Below are 23,219 nucleotides of genomic sequence, written 5' to 3' on the forward strand. Positions count from 1 at the left end.
ATTCCCCCTCCTCCAGTTGACCTCTTATTGGATACTGTAACCACCATAGTCTGTAGGAGGTCACCTGACTCTCCTTCCCTACCTCTCTTCCCCCTCATGCCCCCAACCCCCTTCCCTTCACCTCCCCCCTCCCATCGACCTCATATTGGACACTGTAACCACCATAGTGCGTAGGGGGTCACCTGGAGGCTCCCCCACCCCTCCCTCCCTCCTCTGAGTAAATTGTTCTAGATGAATCCAAGTGATCCGACTGCGGCTGATTTGGCCGCGGTCGGAATGTTTGCATGAGAAAGGTGCGAACTACCAAAAGTTTGCACCTTTCTCATGCAAACACACGTACTACGGGGGCTGCAGGGGGTGTCCCCCACAACCCCCGCTCACTATACTGTGAAGTATAGTGAGCGGGGTGTTGCGGGGGACATCCCCGCAGCCCCTGTTTTTTTGTTTTTTATGGGTGTGCTGCGAGGGACACCCCCGCAACACCCCGCTCACTATACCACACAGTATAGTGAGCGGGTTGGTGCGGCGGACACCCCCGCAGTCTTTTTTTTAAAAATTATACTTACCTGCAATGCTACCACCAAAGGTACAAACTTTTGGTGTTCGAACCTTTGGTGGTAGCATTTTTTAGAACAAATGGTCATTATGACCATTTGTTCGCAGTAAAATCGACCCCCACTGTTCTGGATAATTTTCCACTGATTTGTTTCACGTTTGTATATTATGCTTCATTCATTACTGTATCTGTTGTTATTCTGTAAAGCGCTTTGGTGTAAAGCGCTATATAAACTCAATAAACAAACATAAAACACCAGCCAAAAACACTTTTAGTATACGAAATTGTTTGTTAGTTACCCTTGTTTTCTTGATTTTCTGTGAAACCGCACCAGCAAGCTGGTCCACCACCATTGATCCATGTGCCTCCTCTTCCAATTCCCGACCTTGTATATATTGCTTGAATAGAATATTTATTTTAAATACACAAAAGTCAAACGTATTTGGAGTTAAAATCTTTCATTGCACACATCGCTTACATACATACCCTCGTAAACAGTGTATGTCATTTAGTCAAAATATAGATTTCGAATTTCACCTGTTTGATGGCAAGTGTACTCTATCAGAGATAACCATGCAAAGCATACTGATTGTAATGTTTCCCTCAAACATTTTGCAATGTATTCTGCATTAGGGTAGAAATTGTAACGTTAGAACTGACATAAATGTTTGAAACACTGCACGTTTATATGAATGTCACTGCCCAATAGTATCCTATGTAGGATTTACTTTCTTTCATTTAAGGGAACTATCAGTACGCATACCTCATACTCAGGACCAGCTCCAAAGGATGATGTAATTGTAGTTGAAGTACCAGCATCCACCTGTAACACGAAAACAGTGAAATGGAACAGAGACAATAGGATGCAGACAATGGTACATATAAAGAGAAACCCATAAATGACACAGTGTAAACAACCAATAAACAATTTCATATTATTTTAAATTCCAAGCATAATACATTCTCGTAATTGAAAAGTGAAAAATAAATTACCTGATAGGAGCTCGAAGTTGTTGACGCCGCAAAAGAAATGGATGCAGAATCTTGCTCCTTCATTTTCAGTGCATTGTCACGCAGAGGTAAAAAGGAAAATTAGATTTGCATTAGATATGTGGGACAATCCAACTCTCAATAATATGTACTTCTGCAAGTCTGTAGGGCTCACCATTGGAATACTGGACATGTCAGTGTTTTCATCACTTGCAAGGGTCTGTGCTTCCATCAGTATGCTCTCCTAAAAAAATGGACATGTGAAGCAACCGATTACAAAAAGATTATGCTTCTTTTGAAGGGCACCATGGCATTGTTTTCTATGGTCATAATTACTTTCTATGATGCTCCATAAACCAGGGACAGATGTGTAGTAAAATGTGGTATAGTTAAAAAAGTAACACAATCTGGCAAATATTCTAACTTTAGTAAGACACATTTACACCAAAAGCACCAAACCGTTCATGTAGTTACCTGTGCAGTACCCCACGCCTACAGCCAATTCATCATCCAGGACTCACCTGAGGCAGCGTGTGCATGGATAGAGTTGGAATTGCATTTGGAAGCAATTTACGAGACGTTCCGAGTCGATGCTTTTTTGTGTACTGCGATTGGCCGTACATGTCCAGGGTAACGTGCAGACTGCAGATGCGGAATCGATTGGCCCTCAAGTCTCCCATGACATCCTGGGCTCTACTTTCAAGCTCGTCCACCAGAAATACACAATGTGGAACCCATTCTCTTATTAAATTGATATTTCTCGAGAATGTATGCATGATTGTGCCCTTACTTTTGTCATGGCTCTTAGAAAGGCAACCAAAAACCATACAAGCAGGCATTCTTGAAAAATCTGTATAAAAAAGTAAACATAATTACAAAGAAATTCTACTGAATGCATAAGATTAATGGAATTATATCAAAGTTTTCTATGCAATGTTAGTTTTGGTCAAAGAAACAAAACCTTTGTAGTGTAGTCAAATATACACTGGGATAACTTTCATACAGAATTGATTGATTGATGCAATGGAAATCATAATGTGTTACACGTCCGTTGAATGTACTTTCATGCATCAAAAGGAAACATGCTTATAGACATGGTCCGAGAAAGATGCAATTCTATCACAATTGACACTGATAAAATTTGCTATATATCGAGATCAGAACACTTTATACATTAGACAATGGTAAAGTCAATGAGATGAATGGACATTACACTACTGGGTACATTCGTTTGAAATAGACATTTTGAGATCAGAAAGAGATGATTAGGTGACCTGCCCTTACCTTGACTAACAAATAATTAGATTCAGCAAGCAGGGTAGTTCGTAGCAGGAGAACAGGTTGCGCGATCAAGAGTTGACTTCCAGTGCTCACAGATGGTCTCAGGATAAATATCTAGGGGTTTATAAAAAATTAGAAAAGTGGGTGTGTATGTGAATGAGTGACATGTTTCTGGTGTGGTCTGTTTCAGGGGAGCCTGCCTGGAGACACTGGGTCTGGGGAGGCCATATGAACAATGGCCCCTGTGTGGAAGATACCTTTGAAGTGTACATGGTGTTTGACACCTCGGCCATTCCCACCCTGCCAGCCTCCTTGGGAGGGCACGGCCACAGGTGCGAAATGCCATTCATACTGGAGGGGCATGGAGGGGCAAGAGGCTTGCAGAAAAGGGCGCGGAAAACACTACTGAATGGAGAAACACTTATGTGGATTGCAGGGGCCAGTCTGAATCAAGGGAGCCAGAAGACACAGGGTCTGGGGAGGCCATGTGAACAATGGCCCCTGCGCAGAAGATACCTTTGAAGTGTACATGGCGTTTGTCGCATTGGCCGTTCACACCCTGCAAGGACACGTGAGCGTGTCCTTGATTCACTGAAGAATTGAAACAACTATTCATAAAAGATGATTTTTATTTTATTTTGTTGCTGATGTTGATGGCACAAATGTACTACAAATTGTATACTTCGGGTTGCAGCACAGTGTGGGAAAATCCCCTGTACTGACCGCTGTCACTGGAGAATTTGGCTTGAATGGCACCAACGACACAGGCTGGTATTACTTGTGGTATCCAAGCCTCCCATGAAGCCACCATTTAAACGCACGATAGGCCACCAGCCTGTACCACCTGTGGAAGAGAAACATACAAACTATTTAAATGAACATAAGTGTACAAACCTTAGTTGAAAATTCAATCTTGTATCCTATGGCATAGTTGCCAGTACAAATGTTACTTCATGGATCAATCAACTTGGGCTTTAAAGTGTAGACACATTACAAAAGTGAACACCCATGCAATCCATAACGTTTGGGGCACAGAGACATTTTTTCTTGGTTGTACATGAAAGGCACATAAGATGACCACTAGGATTTCCACAAATCGCGAGGGATTTATTGAATTGCCAGACTACATTCATTTGGCAGTGATAGATCAAAGAGGGACAATATAGGAGACAAACATGAAATGTTAGTGGCCCAAGTGACATCACATCTATTGTACACCTACTCGTTACTTGGATTGCAAGGGCGAACTGTTGCGCGAAGTTCGTGCATAAGCACCATCATAATCCTCAACACGGACCTTGTGAGGCAGGCTGCCCTGAAGTCATGCAGCTTGGTAACGCATACCGGCTGTGTCTCTTCTTCCGATATGTAGGACAAGCATCCAGAGTTTTCTCTGCAGCAGCAGTTCTCCTCCTCAGTTGGCATGACCTTGCACCAATTGCAGGTACACCCGGTGGAAACGTCTTCCATGCGACTAGGCTCAGGCTCATGATCCGGTGATTCGTCCTCCCAACTGTCGTCCGATGCCCCATCGTTTCTGCATCTTTCTCCTTCAACTAATTCTGCCTCGGAATAGTCCGGCTCATACTGGTAGGGCTGTATTGTTGCCATTATAAGACAAAATTAAAATGTTAGTACTAGTATCTGTTTGCATGGGCTACGAGCAATGAAGATAGCTGAACAGAGCAGAAACAAGCCACAGGATACACAAAAAAAGACAGTGAAACGATTGAAAAAGCAACTCTGATGTCTGATGAGAAGCGGTTTGTTTATACTTATTGAGGAAAGAGGCGTCCTGCCATTTCCATGGAGACGCGTCATTAGCTGGCGCACAGAGAACGTTGACACGAGACGGGCATTCGCATCGTGAAATGGGCCGTACGAGTCTAGTGATGTCAGCTTCAGGAGCGGGGGGATATCATTTAGTGCCATGAGGGCAGTTCACCTTAGAGCGATGCGGCTATGGATAAGATTAGCACAAGATGGCCGCGCCCTGCTACTTGATTTTGCATGTGTGAAAGTGAGGAAAACTAAGGTAAGGTGCATAGGAAACATTTTTACGATCGATCACAGTTTGCTTAAAACCACATGCCCGAACGCTCGGGACAATAATATTTTTGAGCACACTATTCCTTTAAATCCTTTAAGCAGCGAAGTATACACATCAGAGCACAGCGCACCAGGCCGTGAAAAAGCACTCGCAATCCGGTCTCTACTAATGGGAAAGTTCATGGTCTCCACGACCTTCCCCCTCAAAAAAAAGGCAAGCAAGACCCTGAAACTGGTAAACATCTGAACATTTCTGGCTTCTTTCCATATGCCATAGTAGTACTTACGGAAGAAATTAAGCATATAGATCTACCTCCCCCGATTCCTAGCCAAGAAACTCTTTTAGAAAGATCTTCCTTTGGATTGCCAACTATTGATAATGATCAATCATTATTAAAAATGTGCATCGGTTTACAAAGCAACTCTGTGGGGGGATGGGAGGGGCATCCTCGCAACAAATTGCCTCTGTAGATTTCGATAATATCATTGGTACTCAACTTTCGACAAACCCAGTTCTTCAAAGACTGCTATCTTCATCCGACTCTTCTGTCTTTACTAGCGAAGGAGAGAGTTATTTTGCTGTCTGCTGCTATTACCCATGAGGAAGCAACTGAAGCCTCAACCCGTCCTCATCTACAAATATGATGTTGACAAAAATGTATTCTTTATGTTCAGCTATGACGGAAGTGAAACGCAAACTAAAAAACATCTTGGCCAAAATAGTGGCTGTCACACTTGTGTGCAACGCGGAGTCGAATCAGGATGGGCCAGTGGCTACAGAGAATGGGACAAGTACCAACGCTCTTGGGACTCACCCCTTTCAGGGAGATGTGTAATCCCCTTGACGGCATGGTCCATAACCTGGGGAAGTAGATGCAGCATAGGTCGGTGAACGGTCCCTCTCAGGGTCTGACACAGTACTGACAGTCGTGGAGGGTGATAATCTCCGATTGGTATTACCCTGCCCTCGTGGGAGCTGCAGGAAAAAGTGCCTTAGGCGCAAGCTAAGCCAATATGCCAAACAGAGAACTTGCAATCAAAATGTCAATATCGATTCTTGCGACATCCCTCAGGTTTGCGACATCCTTCAGGTTTGTGTTGTATCGGCCCCCAGCTGATAATCGAATGAAATTCACAAGGGATCAGGGTGACGGCACCACCAGGCAGGCCTATCTACAGGGGCCTATGGATAAATGGCTGCATCCTAATGTAGTGCCAGCCATTATAGCCACAATCACAGCCTTTTCCAGGGCAATCCTCCTTCTATGGCACTTCCCCACGTAGTCTGGGTAATAATATTCGCCAATGCAATCATGTGAATACGCCTGATGTAAAAACACATTTCACAAAGCTGCTATTACAAAAGACACGAGGTCCCTGGTGGTAGTTGGCACACCTGGATCTGGGGCCAATATGTAATGTGTTTTTACATCACCAAAAAAGTGGTTATGCTGATCAACTCTGGGGTATAAAGTCTTTGTTGACCTTTTGAAGGAATTGCGTCCTGAAGATGGCCTAAGAAAAGAGAGATCTAAGACACTAGAGACAGTGTCTGAAACAAAAAACCGGCCGAAAAATGTCGACATCTAGCTGCAATACCATCATGATTTAACTGTGGGATTCATATACAAACAAAGCATTTTGTGTTTGTTTGCACCCCCGCGTTCCACGAGTACTTTTGCGCCTTGTTTATCATAGTGAAACAAAGTTTTTTTTAACAAACTATGTCTTGTTTAATTGTGTAATGTTGTTTTTAGGGCATTTGTCGCCCCCTGCTTTTATCCACACAAATATTAAAAGTGAATTTATTTTTTCTAATTAAGTGCCTGCATTGGGTTAATGATTTCCTTTAGTAGTAAGGTGGGATGTGTCTAGTCTGTGAGCGTTACGCTGACACATTAGGGCAACGGAAAGAGGGGTAATCAAACTCACTCTGTTATTTCTTCTTTGAATGAATTCCCTTTCAGTTCTGATCCCCCGAGAAAAAAGTTTGAGAATTTACCTGGTTTAAGTAATCACAGGCAGGTCAATGCCATCGCCTCCTCGGCAGCATATCACTCTAAATTGATCAATGCTGTCAGGCCATTCTTGTCCAAGCAAAACTGCATCACCATAGCCAGAGCCATCATCGTTTCCAGACAGGGCTATTGCAATGCCCTCTTTATCGGAACCTCTCAAAAAAACCTGGCGAAACTCCAGATTGCACAAAATAATGCCTTAAGGGTCACAACAGGCATCTCATGCAGGGAGCACATTTCTGGTGTCAGGAGGCAGGTACACTGGCTTCCCATCAAGGAAAGGGTTGTCTTTAAAACACTTTCCCTAACACATAAATGTCTTCATGGTCTGGCACCTATATACCTAGCGCAGGGGATCTCCAAACAAACAGCTTTTAGACCTTCAAGGTCCGCCTATGCCAACCGTATCACGGTTGCTCACACGTGCAGAGTGCATGCGGGAGGCGCCAGCTTCCCAACAATGGCTGCAACCATGTGGAACAACTTCCCAGCACAGATCAGATCCATCGACTCAGACGCAGCGTTCCGCAAGGCTTTAAAAACGAGGCTCTTTGTCTAATGAGCTCATCCCTATAAGTCATGTATTACACATGCAACCCGTCATCACCCGTGACCACTTTTCTGCTTTTCATGAATATGTCACATCTTACTATGCATCACATAGTACTATGTAACAAAATCTTGTCAACTATTGTAGCCGAATCAACTGTATCTAAGCATTATTCTTGGGCCTTGTAACCCTCAAGCAAGTCTTCTTAAGTATCCTTTAAGCGCCTCGATGCCTGTGGGCTTTAGTGCGCTCTACAAATCCAAAATAAATAAATATAATATAGGGGGCTTAAACTCTATATACAGCACTAGTATAGTTCCAGGTATACTATATGGTTTCACCACCCTTCACAAAACAAGAATGAAATGGTTGGAAATCCGGAGGGCAAAATATTGCACTCAATTATTGGTGTACCATCTTCAGGACCAGTTGAAGCGTTAAGGCTAGAATTTGGCCTCTGATCTCTTAGATTGTTCCGGTTACTTCAGAGAAGTACATTTGTCTTATCCCTCCATCACCCTCATCTACATGCCAACCGTCTGTTGGGCCTTATTGCCAAGCACTATCAGCATTATTCCAGCCCTCTCCTAGTGGAACTGCGGGCTATGATTATGAAACACTTGATTAATGTTGGGCTTACAATGGAAGAGCTGATTGATTCTCCTAATGCACTTAAGTCATTGAAAAATAAGACCAATGTATGGGACACAAACGCAAACCTTTTCTTATCTACATAGTAAGAAAAATTATGCAACATTTGCTAGACAAGGTTTCTGTTTTAATCATCCGTGCACCTATCGAGTCAAGTCTTGTAGCATGCAGTTAAAACAAAGTATTATTTACCTGAGATTAAGGAGCGCACAGGCTGTTGGATAGGGACTCCCTATGAGGAAAGATTGTGGCGACTGTGCAATCACATTATTGAATCTGCTCGGCACATTCTAACATGCTGCCCTAAAGTGCCCAGTGCCTACAAGAAAGGGTATGCATCCCTGGCCCCTAGCATCGGATTTGTTGAATCAGATCAATTTTGGAATTCTATATATTGTGCAGAATCAATTGTAATAACGTCCTCTGCCTTTTTTATCTGGAAAGAGACTCTGAATATTAGAATAGATCATGAACCCTGTATTTTTCTGAGCTATAATTTTTTATTATAGTGGACTGTACCTGATCCAAATTGTATGATGCTTTCTGGATTTTAAAGATTTTAGAGGCGTTTATTTTATCCATTGTACTGTTTTTTCCTGATATGAAATTTTGTAATAGGTTTTTGATCTAATGTTTTTCAGAAACTCTGTGCTATGGATGACATTATTTCTTTTATTGTCTTTCTTGAATTTGTAGTGTATTAAAACAGTTTCTTTTTGTTATATATGTGTGCTAAAGTTTTTAATAATTAACCAACGCATAATAAAAAAATAAAAATAAATAAAAAGGAAATGACATGGAACTGTTTGTTTCATCAAACCTGAGGCGTTCTAGTCATCTTCTTAAATAACAAACTGTTTAAATTAGGTAATCCTAAATATACTTGTTGTATGCATTGAATTTTCAACAAACATATACAATGAGTAAAAGCAAGTAACCCGCATGTGTTCTCGAAGTGTGTTGGAATCTCTTACCTTCAAGGCACTTCACTGTTTTCTTAATGTGTGACCTCAGCTTCTCCAGCATCATTCTCGCTGACAGGTTGCCACTTTTATCAACGCAATCTGCAAGGGGATCTGCAGCATGACCTCTTCCAAACGACACCTGGTAAAATGCTCCACTGTCTCCGAACAGTTCCAATTTAATTCTTGAAATTGGCATTTTAAGCATGATATCAAACTCATCAGCTTTTGAAATCTAAAAAAAAAAATTGTTAAAACATGGTAACCTACAGCGGAATAATATTCAACTATGCAATATTCTTTTACTTGCTATACAAATTACGCCCAATGGCAGAGATTAGGTCTGACAATGATATATAGCTTTTTATGTAGTGGATCATGTTAGATTCATTAAACTTCTAAACACTTTAATAATAGATCTTATAATGCAATTTAATGGCACTCAATGTATCTGCCTCAGAAAGGTTAAAATGCTGAATTGGCCCTTGTGGATCTTGCTAAAGTACAGACTTTCACGATGCCAAAAGACAAGTGCTTAAGTCGTGACCTATCATTCGACATAAATATCTAATCTCCATCAAGTGAGAAAGCACGTTTAAAAAATATATATATTTGTCAAAAGCCCTTTTAAAAGATGGAAAGGCTTGGGGTCTGAAATGCAGTTTCCATTGCCGTCTGCCTGTACACTGAATAATAACTTCTCCTACCATTTTCTGTTAATAGCCTACATTACTGTTTGCAAAGATTTAGTTATCCTTTTGATATTATAACCTTATATTGTTAAGCAACATCTTTTTTAGCTGTCTATAATTGTGCAGCAATCAGCATGGGTTAAACCCTACCACACCCCCTCCCTACCCACCCCTCCATAACAGGCATGCAGTTGAAACAGAACCTCCTATTAAGATGCTCGTGTCCCTCCTTTTCAGTTCTTGCAATATAGATGATGCTTGACCACCACCTATACAAGCCAAAACTAATTATGAAGTATGGAGAGTGAGAGAGCATGGCATTTAAGGATGACTACATTTCCATCACCTCACCCGGGTTAGCGCGCCCCCCCTTTCATGATCTTTTACAAAAAATGATCTGTTTCATTAGATTTCTGTTAAATCTGGTTTGATCACCAATTTTTGACGTTCGATTTGCTACAAAAAAAGGAGTTTTAAGCAAATCTTTAGGAGGGGGGCTAAACCGTAGCCAGCCCCGCCCCATCCAAATATTGACAGAAATTATGTCATTTGTAAGATCCGGTATGATCAACCAATTGCAACATAAGATCCTCTAATTATATAACTTATAAGTTATAATAACTATTATAGGGGGGCTAACAAGTAGTGAGCTAGTTACCCAGCCAAAAAAAACCAAAACATTGATGTCATTTTTTAGGTATTCGTTAGATCCAGTATGATCAGGCATTTTGTTTGTTAGATCACACTAAGGTGCTGAAATATTCAGCGGCTAAGGAGGGGGAATGGCCCCCACTCAAAATTTTGAAAAAAATGAATTTAAATACATATTTGTTAGATCCGGTAGGGCATTGGATCCGCTACAGAATAGGAATCGGAAGCAATCATCTAGAGAGAGGGGCTAAGCCCCAATACTTACCCCACCCCCAACACCACCATTCCCAGGGAATTCAGCAACCCAACCTCTCCCCAAATTCCGCTCTGTTCCTCTCATTCCAACCCCACTCGCCAACTACTGCCCTCAACGACACTCCCCATCATATTACACACCCCCAGAACACCCACCCACCTCTGAATCCCCTTCACACACTCTACCACACCCCTCCCCCACCACCTCCGACTCTCACCCAAACCCTGCACATCACAAACACTATTTCCACAAACACCCCATCCACCTGTACTTTCCACACCTCCCCAGAACTCCACCAGGGGATCCCCTCCACCACCATCCAAACCCACCCCCCCATGGCCCTCACACCAGCATCCCAAAGGACCAACCGCCCTCCCCCATCCCTGCAACTTATCTGTATTCTCATCAACGCCAGATCGGTCACCCAAAACAGACAGCATTTTTTACCTCATCACCTCTGAAAACCCAGACCTCCAGTTCATCACAGAAACCTAGTTCTCTGTCGAATTCCGACCCATCGCACACTAGGCTTTCCCTCCAGAATACACACTCATCACTCACAACAGAGCTAGCAGAGCAGGTGGAATTATCATCCTATAGAAACCTCACCTATCTGTCACACACTCCTAGGCACAGGTATGCAACGCAGACTGTGAATCACTCCTAGTTAAACTCACCATCAACGCCTCACTCACCCACAGTTTCCTGCTCATCAACGGACCACCTGGCTATGACAGACACTTCGCAAATGCCCTAGGCGACTCCCTAGTAGCCATAGTGGTCTCCCGCCCCTCCCTCATCCCATTAGGAGACCTCACATATGGTTTGATGGCCCTGACAACCTCATGACACAACCACGCTTAGATAATCTGGAAGCCCTCAACCTGACCCAACAGATAGCAGGTGCCATCCACAAAGCAGGACATACTCTTGACGCCATCTTCAGCTCTACTGATCTCATCTCTGCACTTTCCTCATGACCACTCATATGGACAGACCACACAACCATCTTCTTCTCTCTCCTGCCAACGTCCCTTCCTCTACGAAGAACCAACACTGGATAATCAACCCTCGTCCCGCTTTGGAATAAATTTGTAATAACCCCAGACCTGGCTTACTCCCTGCTCTCCTCCCTCCTCTCTGTCTCTGCCGATGGAGGACCACCATCCATCAACCACTTTGACTCATGGCTCGCCAATCCCTCACCCCCTCAAGATATGCTCCCCACCCCCTCCCGCCCTGACCAGGTCCTCTGCCATGGTGGCTCACCCCGCTCCTCAAATCTCTCAAAACACACAACTACTCCTTGGAACTCAGATGGCGACCCACCCAACCCCCCATAATAAAACTGTCTACGCCCATCAACATCACATCTACAAAGCTGAAATTCGTAAGGTCAAAAATCCTTTTAAAGGAACAGACTCTCCAACGCCCATAACAGTAGCAAGGAACTTCACAAGATGATCACGGAATTCATGGTCCCCCATGCAGTTCTCCCACCACACACGTCTCTCAATCTCTCTGCGACACCCTCTCCGACCACTTCCAAAACACAGCACTAGAAAGAACACCATGAACTTGAAACTGGCCGCACTCCCACCCCACCTACTTACCCTCCCAAACGAACCAACCAAATGGCCAAATAGGCAGATGGGGAGCAGGTGTAAGTGGATCAAGTTGACCTTGCCTAAGCACCACCCACCTTCTTAGCCATACCTTTTCCTTCCTGCTCTTAACTCTTAGATAAAGGGCGTCTTTCGCCCGGGCGTCCGAAGTGACGGGCAAATGAAGAAAAGGGCAATTCCTGTTTGGACAAGGAGGACCCAGGACCCGAACCCCTGCCAAGACAGCAGGCAAGCATACACCAACATGTGTTTACTCCCTCCGTCGTCCCCACAGGCCATCCCCACCATCATCAGGCAATGCCAATGTCAACTTCTCTGGTGCTGGGGTGAGCACAGGTGCTCTGTGGCACAGTAAGTTGTGCATTTGTAAAAGTTTTATTCTAGAGCCGCAACGTGTGTGTGTCCGCTCCCCCCTCCCTCCATCCATCCATCCATCCATCCATCCATCCATCCATCCCACCGTGCTCCCATTGGTTGGCAGGCCCTTAAAACGGCCAACCAAGTTACCCCCTGCCGTCACAGCCCCCTCCGCCAAGGACCAGAGGCTTGCCCTTCCCTGCGTTGCACCTCGTATTCCTTGATCACATGCCCATCCGTGCCCCTCTTTCCCTGCTTGCTACATGCGCCGCCTCGCCACCTCGCATCGCTCGTGCTTCGCCTCACTTACCTGCGTGGCCCCTCGCAATCTTCCACTGCGTTGCCTCTGTACGCGCTGCACATCCCCCAACTTGCGTGGTCCCTCCCAATCCTGCGATCGCATGTGCTCTAGCGCCCTCTCCACACTTGGCCACGCTCGTGCCTGCGCACCTTTAGCCTGCGTGGTCTCTCAGAATCCCTGACCGCATGGTCCCTCGCAACTCCCTATCGCATGTGCCTCACGCCCCCCTTCTCCAGCCTCCTGCACTCAAGCGCCCCCTTTGCTCTTCCTCATTGACTGCCCTGTTTTGCATTGTATTGCTTTGTGTTCTGTTGTATTCTTCCCTCCTCTAGCTTATCATTTGACGACTGCTTTGTTCTTTTGTATATTGTTCTGTGTTCTGCTGTGCTCCACCCTCCTCTAGGTTCTCTTTTTAATGGCTGCTCTGTTCCTGAAGCCCTGGTAACCCGATTTGCTTTCCGGACTGCCTTGCTTTCTGCCTGCTCTTCCATCTGAGCTTGTCTACTTAGTCAATCGTCCACTATTGTCTTGTCCCTCTGTTTTGTCTGCTTGCACCCCTCCTTGTGTCCTCCCCTGGTGTCTCTCCTCCTGCTCCCTTTGCCCTCCACCATTCTTCCTCTCTCCTCTTCCCTCACCTACTCCATGGCGCTCTCTGTTTCTCCTATCTTTTCAAATTGCTTCTCTATCAACTATCCTGCTCTCCTCACCAAGTCTGGTAGGAAGAAGTTCAAAAAGCATATCCTGTCTCCAACCCAGGCCTCCCTATCACTGACATCTATACCAGTGCTTCCTCCAGAAGACCCTCAATAACATCCTCTTTGTCGTTCGCTCGACCTATGGACTCTTCATATGGTCTCTGTGCTCTCTCCTTTCTCTTCTTCTCCCATTAATGGTGGCACCCGGTGGGAGGCCCCCCTGGCCCTCTTCCACTCCTCTAAGGTCATCATTAATGTTTACCTGAATGGCACCATCTTGGTCCAAGGCCCTCAGGCCAACCTTCCCTTTGATAGACGCTTCCTGCGCCTCATACATGTCCTTTCTTCTCCGGCTGTCCCTTCTCTCCCTTCTTTGGCTTCCTTGCCTCCCCCCTCTGCCTCCTCCTTGGCTACCTTGCCCTCTCCTCCTTCCTCTTCTGCCCCCGCTCGGGCTCCTACACCTCTGCAGGGCATACCTTCGATTTGTACCCCTCCCCGGAAGTCTTTCAAGATTGGCAACCTTCTCCATATAGTCACTCAACTCGCTCACCTGTCAAACACTCATCTGACATTTGCTGCCTCCTGGAAGAACTTGATCTCGATGTCCTCAGTCTCACCGAGACATGGTTCACGGCCAGCTCTATCACAAGCTTTGACACTCCTGCCTGATGGCTACAAGATCCTCTCCACGACCAGATCCAACCGTTCCGGAGAGGGGGTAGCCTTGACCTTCCCAGAGTGTATTCCCACTTCTGTCATTCCTATGCAGGCCTATTCCTCTTTCGAATGCCTTGTCTGCAGGCTCTCTCCCTCTCCTGGCCACTCTCTTATCATAGCTACCATCCATCGGCCACCTGGTCAGATTACCTCCTTCCTCTCTGAGTGGGCAGATCTCTCCTCCTCCCTCCTGGCCTCGACATCTCAACTCCTCCTTCTTGGAGACTTTAACATCCACCTGGATGCTTTCTATCCCTCCTCTGGACTCTTTCACAACCTCTGCAACTTCCTCTCTCTCTCTTTTCTCCCCTCTGGCCTGACTCACTCTGCAGGGCACACTCTGGATGTTCTCATCTCCTCAGACCTCCCCCTCTCTGTCCCCTTCACCACTCCTCTGTCCTGAAGTGATCACTTTCTCCTTTCCTCCCATCTCTCCCTCTCTACCCCTCAGGCCAAGCCAACTCCCGCACTGCCATCTACCTTCTCGGTCATCTGACCCATGAAACTTGTGTCGGTTGAGGCTTTCGCCACCACTTTCTCTCCCCCTCCTCTGGCTGACTCACATCCTGACACCGCCCTTTCCATGCTCCACTTTTCTATCTCTGATACTCTTGATGTTCTTGCCCGCGTCATGAGGATCCGCTTGAAGACCAAAGCCAAGTGCAACTACTGGTACGACTCTGACCTTGTTACCCTTAAACGCAAGTGCAGGGTGGCTGAGAGGAAATCGATAGCTTCTTCATCCTCTGACAAACCGGCCTGCTGCCTGCTCCAAAGGCAATACCAGCTTTCTGTCCGCACTAAGAAGAGAGCCCACATCCAAGCCAGCATCTCTGAGGCATCTAACAACTCGGCCAAACTCTTTAAAACCTGCAAGGAGTTTGCCAAGCCTGCTGCAGTCTCTACCTCTCCTGTCTCTTCCCAGGCCCTCTGCATGGTCCTGGCTTCTCATGTCATCTCTAAAACCCAGGATATCCTGTCCAGCCTCTCATTCTCTTCTCCTCCTCTACCTCTGGCCCCCCCTGTGGCCACCTCTCCTCCCTCTTTCTCCTCTTTTCCCCTGTTCTCCCCTGACAAGGTTTCTAGACAAGTCCGATCTATGTACGTTTCATCAAAATAAGTTCTTTCAGAACCATCAAGGGCCACATTGACACCCTTGCTCCTTCCCTGGATGACTTCTACAACCACTCCTTCGCCACTGGAGCCTTCCCTTCCCCCCTGGAGCACTCTCTTGTGCACCCTCTTCTCAAGAAACCCTCAGCCAACCCCTCCTGCCCAGCTATCGCCCGTCTCCATCACTCCTTTCCTGGGCAAACTCCTGGAAAAGCGGGCCATCTCCCAGCTTAATCTTCACAATGAATCTGTTGGTTGTCTCCATGACCATCAGTATGGCTTCAGAGCAGCCAGAAGCATGGAAACTGCTCTCCTGAACATCCGTGAAGACCTGCTCTCTAAACTTGATTCTAATCTCCCCTCTGTCCTCATCTTACTCGATCTCTCTTCTGCCTTTGACAGGGTCAACCATGCCATTGTGCTCAATCGTCTCCGTGATAACCTGGGTATCACCAATCAGACCCTGGCGTGGCTGACCTCATTCCTCTCTGATCAACCCTCCCAGGTCCAACTTGGGTCCTTCCTTTCCTCCATCTCACCCTCTACCTGTGGTGTTCCCCAGGGGTCTAACCTTTCTCCCTGGCTGTTCAACCATTACCTGGCACCTCTCGCCCACTGCATTGCTGCTCTCTGCTCCAACTTTCAGTGCTATGTGGATGACACTCAGCTTGTTTTCAGGCTCCCCTCTGCCACCTCTTCTTCTCTCATCTCTGTCCGTCTGCTATCCAGGAGTGGTGTGCCGCCAACGATCTCTGCCTTAATGCCAGTAAGACAGATTCTCCTCATCGGCACACCTGCACCATCCTTTCCCGTCACTCTCTGGCTGGCCTCCCTTGGCCCTCTTCCTGCTCCCACCTGTGAGGCTAAGAACCTCTGGGTCATCTTCAACTCCACACTCCTTTTCTCATCACATCTCTGACGTCTCTAAGAAGTCAAACTACCAACTGCACCTCCTCAGAGGTATTCTTCCTTTCCTCTCCTTGCCCCAGAAGCTCACTGTCTCTAGTGCTCTGGTTCTATCTAGGCTGCACTACTGCAACAGCCTCTTTCTAAATCTGCCTACTTCTACTCTCCGCCCTTTGCAACTCATCCAGAACAGGACTGCAAGACTTGTCCTTGGCCTCAAGCCCAGGGTTCGTATCTCTCCAGCACTGAAATCTCTGCATTGGCTCCCAGTAGCTGCACGGATTAAGTTCAAGACCCTCTGCATTGTCCACAAGGCCTTCTGGGGCCTGGGTCCTCAATACCTCCAACTCTCTCTTCGCAAATACCTTCCTACTCAAGCTCTTCGCTCACCCGCCTCCAACTCCCTCAGGGTCAGTCGCTTCTCCAAACAACGGGTTGGTGGTAGATATCTTTCTTAGGCTGGGGACTCACTCTGGAACAGCCTCCCTGCCTCTCTGAAACTTGAAAACTATCTTGGTTCCGGAAGCACCTCAAGACCTTCCTCTTTCTTCTGCCTTCTCTCCCTCTCCCATGGTGATTTCCTGTCTGATACTGGTCACCTGGCTACCCTCTGATTCAGGACCATGTCCCTGCCCGCCTAGTTGCACACCCGCACTGCCTCCCGGCAACCCTTGCACTGGGGTCTGTACCTGTAACCCTACAGCCCCCCTACCTGTACTTTCGGACACCTGCTGTCAGCACTTACCCTTGCACCTGCCACCTTCTGGCCACACTGCTTGTTATTTATTGTTTTGATCCCATGTACAGCACTGCCCCCTCACCTTTCCCCTAGCACTTTTCTACTCCCCCTCCCCTGCGCGATCTCAATGTCACTTGGACTAGTAAGATCGTTGTCTCTGTCCTCCCTCTGTTCCCCCTTCCTTGCCTCGTCGCACCTTGAAACACTTGTGTATAGGTGCGTTACAAATCCCATATCATAACCAACCAACCAGCGCCCCACTTCTTCTCTTCCTCTCCCATCTCTAGACCCGATTTCCTTAAATTATTATTTTTTTTATTCTGTTCATTCATTCTCTCCCCCTTCCCCAGATGAGACCTAAAAATGCAACGTTTTCTGGGGTTAGCGATTCTAGGGGTGACAGGCCTAACACAGTTCTAAGAGCTTCAAGCACAGTGGGCACCACTGAAATCTAAAGTCATCCTTGAGGAATAACAGCACCACTGTCCAGTCTTCGGCAAAGCGAGGCGAGTTGTTGTTCATGGCAAACATTGCCCATTCTAAGGCCACAAAGTCTCAGACCTTCCCTCCCGAGCAACTTCTCCCACTGCCCCATGTATGACCAGGAAGCCCGTGGGACGGGGTCATCCAGTTTCGTATATGAGCCCGATAGAAGACCCCTTGACCCATCCTGCGTAGTGGCAATCTTCTCAAAAGTCGTAAACTGGCGAATTGCCGCTGGCTCGATCTCCATATTCAGAATACAGTGACTGATCTGACAGCAACACAATCTTTCCTTTTCATCCACCCCAAAGCTTTGTTTGCACTCAACAAACAATCCGATTGCTGGCCCCTGAAACATGTCCCGAAGCCTGCAACACCCTCCTCCTCGCCACTGGGGAAATGACCCTAGCTCCGTTCCGGGCGAGAACTTTGGATTGTTAAAGATGGGCGTAAAAGGGAATGGGAAAGACATGATTCCGTATTTCTTGGTAAGCCTATCCCAAGTGTCACCCACCAGTTTCGTGATGGAGCTCAAGTACATATGTGTCCTTCAGATCGTGCCTTACCACCACCCAGTTCATAGCCAACACAGTTTCCCCTCTTGCCCCGTAAACCATTACCTCATTATTCGGATCTGGGAAGCCTCAAAGTGCAGTTGGAAGTTGGGCAGCGCCATTCCTCCCTCCCTCCTTGGGGACATTAATAAGTGGCGACTTATCCTGGTCTCTTACCTGCCTGGTTGAAGTTTCCTGTGCAATTCACCAAAAAAGCCCTGGGGGAATCGACACTGGGAGTGGCCAGAACAAATAGGGAAGCCGAGGGAGGGTGAAGGGTGACCATCCTCACTGCGGCCAATCTGCCTACCCAGGAGACCTTAAGGGTCCTCCATTTGTGGAGACCAGCTTTAATAGTAGAGAGCATAGGGGGATAGTTTGCCGCATACCATCCTGATAATTTCGAGGTTAAGTTTATTCCCAGATAACGACTTCCCCTGGGGCTCCAGACAAAGAGCGAGGAAACTTTCAGCGCTTCCACCTCTCCCCCAAGCCCCACCGTTAGATTTAGGAGTTCCAATTTGGTAAGATTAGTCTTCAATCCTGAGACCACCCCAAAGTCGGATAATACTCTCCTACACCCCACCAGCGATGACCCCGGATTTGATAGTGTGAGCAACATTTCATCCGCGAATGCCACCACTGTGTGTTGGGCACCCCCAAAAGGGATTTCGTGAACTTCATCAGATTCCTGCAGGTATTGTAGAAGCGGTTCTAAGTAGATTGCGTATAGGAGAGGGGAAGAAGGGGCATCCTTGCTTGGTACCTCTCGTCAGATTTAAAGCCCTGGGCAATGAACAGTTTATGAGGAACCGTGCTGTTGGGGTGTTGTAGTTGGCAGGGACCATCTTGATAAAATCACTGCCTAGCTCCATCCTGTCCATTACGTTGAACATGAAAGAGCATGCCACTCGGTCAAAGGCTTTCTCAGCATCAAGGGATAAGGTTGAGGTTTTGTGCACTTTCTCAACAAGCTGTGCAATTCGTCTCATATTCTCAAATGTTTGGTGCCCTTGTACGAACCTCGACTGGTCTGGATGAATCAGGGATGGGAGAAAGTACTCCAGCCCGTTGGTGAGAAATTTGGTATAGATTTTGGAGTATACATTGATTGACGCTATTGGCCTGTAAGAGCTACATTTGGTGGGGTCCTTATTGGGTTTGGGGATGAGGGTGAATTTAGCCTCCTCTATTGACGCTGATACCGCTAGTGCCGCAATCGTGGTTAAAATGTTAGGTCAGGTGGGGGATTGGGTCCTCGCAAAGGTTTTGTAAAATGTTGTGGTGAGACAGTCTGGCCCAGGTGATCTGTTGAGCGGCAGTGCTTTTATAACCTCTCGTACCTCCTCTTACATTTCCTGCCCCAGCCCTGTCCTAGCTTTGGGCCCCAGTGAGGGTAAGAGGATTTTATTCAAGAATTCATCCTGTACAGGGTCTGCAGGGACCTGGGAGGCATAGAGGTCTGCGTAATAACTTTTAAAACACTCCAGGATGACTTCTGTGCGAGAAGGCCTAAGACCCTGTTCGTCTGTGACGGCAGTGATGGTTTTGTACCTGGAGCCCCCTTAATAGCCTTGCCAGGAGCCTGTGGGCCTTATTGGCCTTGGCATAGTAGCGCTGGTGGACGAACAATAACGATTTCTCTGCTCTCTTGGTTCTAAGGACATTTAACTGGCCTATTGTATGTTTTTATTCCCTCATGTTCTTCTGGTTGGGAGGCGTCACAGACCTTTTCCTAATATCCTCAACCTCAGCCTCCATCTGGGCTTCCAGGAACCGTATTTGTTTGTCTCCCACTGCTTTAGCCATAATGGACTCCCCCTTATAGTAGCTTTAAATGCGTTCCAGTGTATCCTCTCTCCCGTATCCGAGACCCTATTAGACTCAAAGAAAGTAGTGATCTTCTCCTCCATGTCCCTTCTAATGATGGGGTCTCTCAATCTGTACTCCAGGCCACCTCCCTCCATACAGTTCCACCCCTGCACCGGCTTTCGGCCAACCCCCACACTTGGGGACTGTTTTCTAGAACCCGAACAGTCCAGCCACCACTTGATGTCTACACTTAACTTTGCACTTGCCAACGCTGGTCGTAGTTGCATGCATTTCTATTTTGTATTGTTCCTATGTACTGCACTTTGCCCTCCCCGTTCCCATTCACTTGCGCACTCTCAATGTCAGCTGGCCTACAGGAATCAATATTTCTGTGTGGCCTCCGTTCCGCCTCCCTTTCCTCGGCGCGCCTTCACACACTTGTATGTTGGCGCGATACAAATGGCACAAAATACCATAGCAAATCATATATTATGCACACACTGCATTCATAACAACATGATGCCTGCAACGTACCTTGTACACTTCACAATATGGTCTTCCCATTGCAATGCATGTACTACAAATGTCGGAAAAGGGATCCCACAAAAGCAGCAGGGAATGTATATTAGCAACGTTAAGCAAGTACGTGCAGTGCATGCATACAAACAGGATGCATGCCCCTTACCTTACAGACTTTCACCATAGCCTCTTACATTTATCTGTACAAACAGACCTTCTGTCACATGTGTACACACCACAACCAGCAACCACATTGCCCAATGGCTTAGCCTCCGCAGTGCCAATGCTATAGGTGCCAGAAACTGGAGGGGGAGGTGGTTGAGGGGGTGTTGGGGTGGGGATTGTGTCTTTAGGATTGTCTCTAAAAACACATTTCTTTTTTCTTCTTGTCGTGTTTTTGTTATGTACATGCATTCATACATTTTTTTCTTGTTTTTCTCTCTTTTGCTCAATGTCCGTTTGCTTCTCCTCCTTGGAACCACTGGAAATCTTGCTGGTTATTCATGCTTTCATAGTCGGTGCAGAACATCCCAGCATTGCACATAAAGTCACACATGCTTCTGTGTATCCAACATCTCCCAACCTCTGGCTGTGGACAAATTACACCGGCATGCTCCCATTGTCCTCTTGGTGTCATCGATGAGAAAATCACCTTTGCAGTAGGAAATATCTGCATCACAGCTGTCATCAACTTCTCTAAGTAAGCAAGCAAACGTGAGCATGACATGTGTCCCAAATGTAGCCCTCCAAAATGCACGACCACCACATCTACAGTACCAACAGAGGCCACACATTAGCAAAGGAGATTCATGCACCCGAAACCCCACGCAAACTGTGCCCCAAAAAGCCTGCACTCCTTCCAACTGAAAGTCAGTATCAAAGCCTCTTTCCATGGCATACCTGTGCAGATCGTGCACAAAAGGTATCACCGACTATAAGCACTTGCCATCTGTCCATCTCTGCCAACCTCACTGCATCGAACTTTGGGTAAATATGTCACCGCCCCTTCCGGTGAACCACACCCTTGAATCCTCATTGGAGAATCCCCACAGTTCGATTTGCAAAAGCTCCATGCTCAGAAGGCCATGATGTGGCACGTGCGCTTTCCCAGCTAGACCTAGGGCCACGCCCCAGTAAAGCAGACGCAATACTTCTTACCTTTGCACTCAAATTTTTCAACACTCCCTTACTGGCGCCTATTGGCGACTATGACATTTTCAAAAACGCCTGCACCAATCACTTACTGAACCTCGGTATTGCACACTATCATTTCTCTACACAACTCCATATTTCTCGTTAAACAATCTGAGAACACGTTCCCTTTGCTTCCAAAGCCCCTCCACCAGAAACTTTTCTTCCAGGTTGCCCTATTTCAGCATCCACAATGATCCTGCAGCGCACTCAGCACACCTTTCGCCATGCACACAACAGTCCACCCTTGCCCACACCCAGAACAACACTATGAAACGTAACATACGTAGTGACACTTCAACCCAACTCCCTCACACCATAAAACACCCATTCACGAAAACAGGTCACAATTAGCAGCATCCACAAACATACTACAGCCTCCATCACCCCTACCCACTGCCATTCACAAAGTATTGTGTCACTTCCAACCTAACCACATTTTCACAACATTGGGCCTCATTACGACCCAGGCGCTAAGTGGTTAACGGCACCGTTAACCACTTAGCGCCTTACTATGAGGTCCCTTTGCGGGACCCGACCTGAACGGCTGGTCTGGACCTCGCAGGCAATTACTGTACCACTATTTGCGGTACCATAATTACCCCCTTCCCCATTCCCATTGAGCCCTATGGGGCAAAAATGGGAATGGGAAAGGGCCATGGTGAAATGGGGAAATACCACCCCGCCAACCTTGGAGTGGGGCGGCATTTCCCCATGGCGGACTCGTTACACACCGGCACCAACCATGGTGCTAACAGCGCCATGGTTTAGCGCCGGCTTTGTAACGATTGATTGACCCTACTTCAATAAATCTGCACACATCATAGTAAAGAACCCATAGAAGCTGCACTTCAACCATACCCTCTCCCATGCAATTCACTCCCCTTCTGAAAATCACCTGCCACCACTCACCACGGAAAGGGGTTTCCACAAACCGCCATCGGCAGAAGCTATCGTGCCGTTATGAGAGCTGCCTCAAAATCACCACACAAATTTGTCGGCTGTCTAGGTACCCGCGAAATCACACTATACACACCAATACTGCAGCCACTCCGTCTTCTTCCACCTATTTACATATGTCACATTAACCACTTGTCCCTCCCTCCCCCCCGTTTCCCTCCCTTGCTGCAGCCAACACATGGCGCACAGTATATTTTGCAGACCCTTCCGCTGGCGCACTGTCCTCCGAGACACCATGGCCGCTTTCCCTAAAAAATGTTGCTGCACACCACGCTTCCCTCCAGCCAACCACTGGCTGCGTCCAAACTTATCTGCCATACCGCGAGCCAATGACACTTCTGTCCGCGGAGCGAACAGGGAAATGGGTCCCAACATTTTTTTTTTCTCCATAGACGGAATGGGGAAAAACTTGCGCATGGCTACAGCCCGAACGGCTGGATGGATTGTCACCAAATTTGCGGCAGGAGCAGGGGCTTCGGTCCGAAAGCGTGCTTTTGGGCCTTCGGTGGGAATCCTACCAGTACTTTTGTTGGAAACGACTGAAATGTACGACTCTAAAAAATGTGAGAGATTAGGATCCGCTCCGCGGAC

At 46.8% G+C, this 23,219-nt stretch overlaps 1 protein-coding gene across 3 annotated transcripts in view; it reads right to left on the reverse strand.

Annotated features, from left to right (window-relative positions):
* CGAS (cyclic GMP-AMP synthase) overlaps positions 1 to 23,219 on the reverse strand; it is a 553,556-nt gene that overhangs the window by 479,244 nt on the left and 51,093 nt on the right. For all 3 annotated transcript variants that reach the window (XM_069606247.1, XM_069606248.1, XM_069606249.1), the window contains exon 2: positions 9,070 to 9,292. In XM_069606247.1, the coding sequence (XP_069462348.1) occupies positions 9,070 to 9,292 (223 nt within the window). The remainder of the gene's footprint in view (positions 1 to 9,069; positions 9,293 to 23,219) is intronic.

This window comes from Ambystoma mexicanum, chromosome 4p (assembly GCF_040938575.1).
Source record: "Ambystoma mexicanum isolate Mex_15411 chromosome 4p, UKY_AmexF1_1, whole genome shotgun sequence".
Lineage (NCBI taxonomy): Eukaryota > Metazoa > Chordata > Amphibia > Caudata > Ambystomatidae > Ambystoma > Ambystoma mexicanum.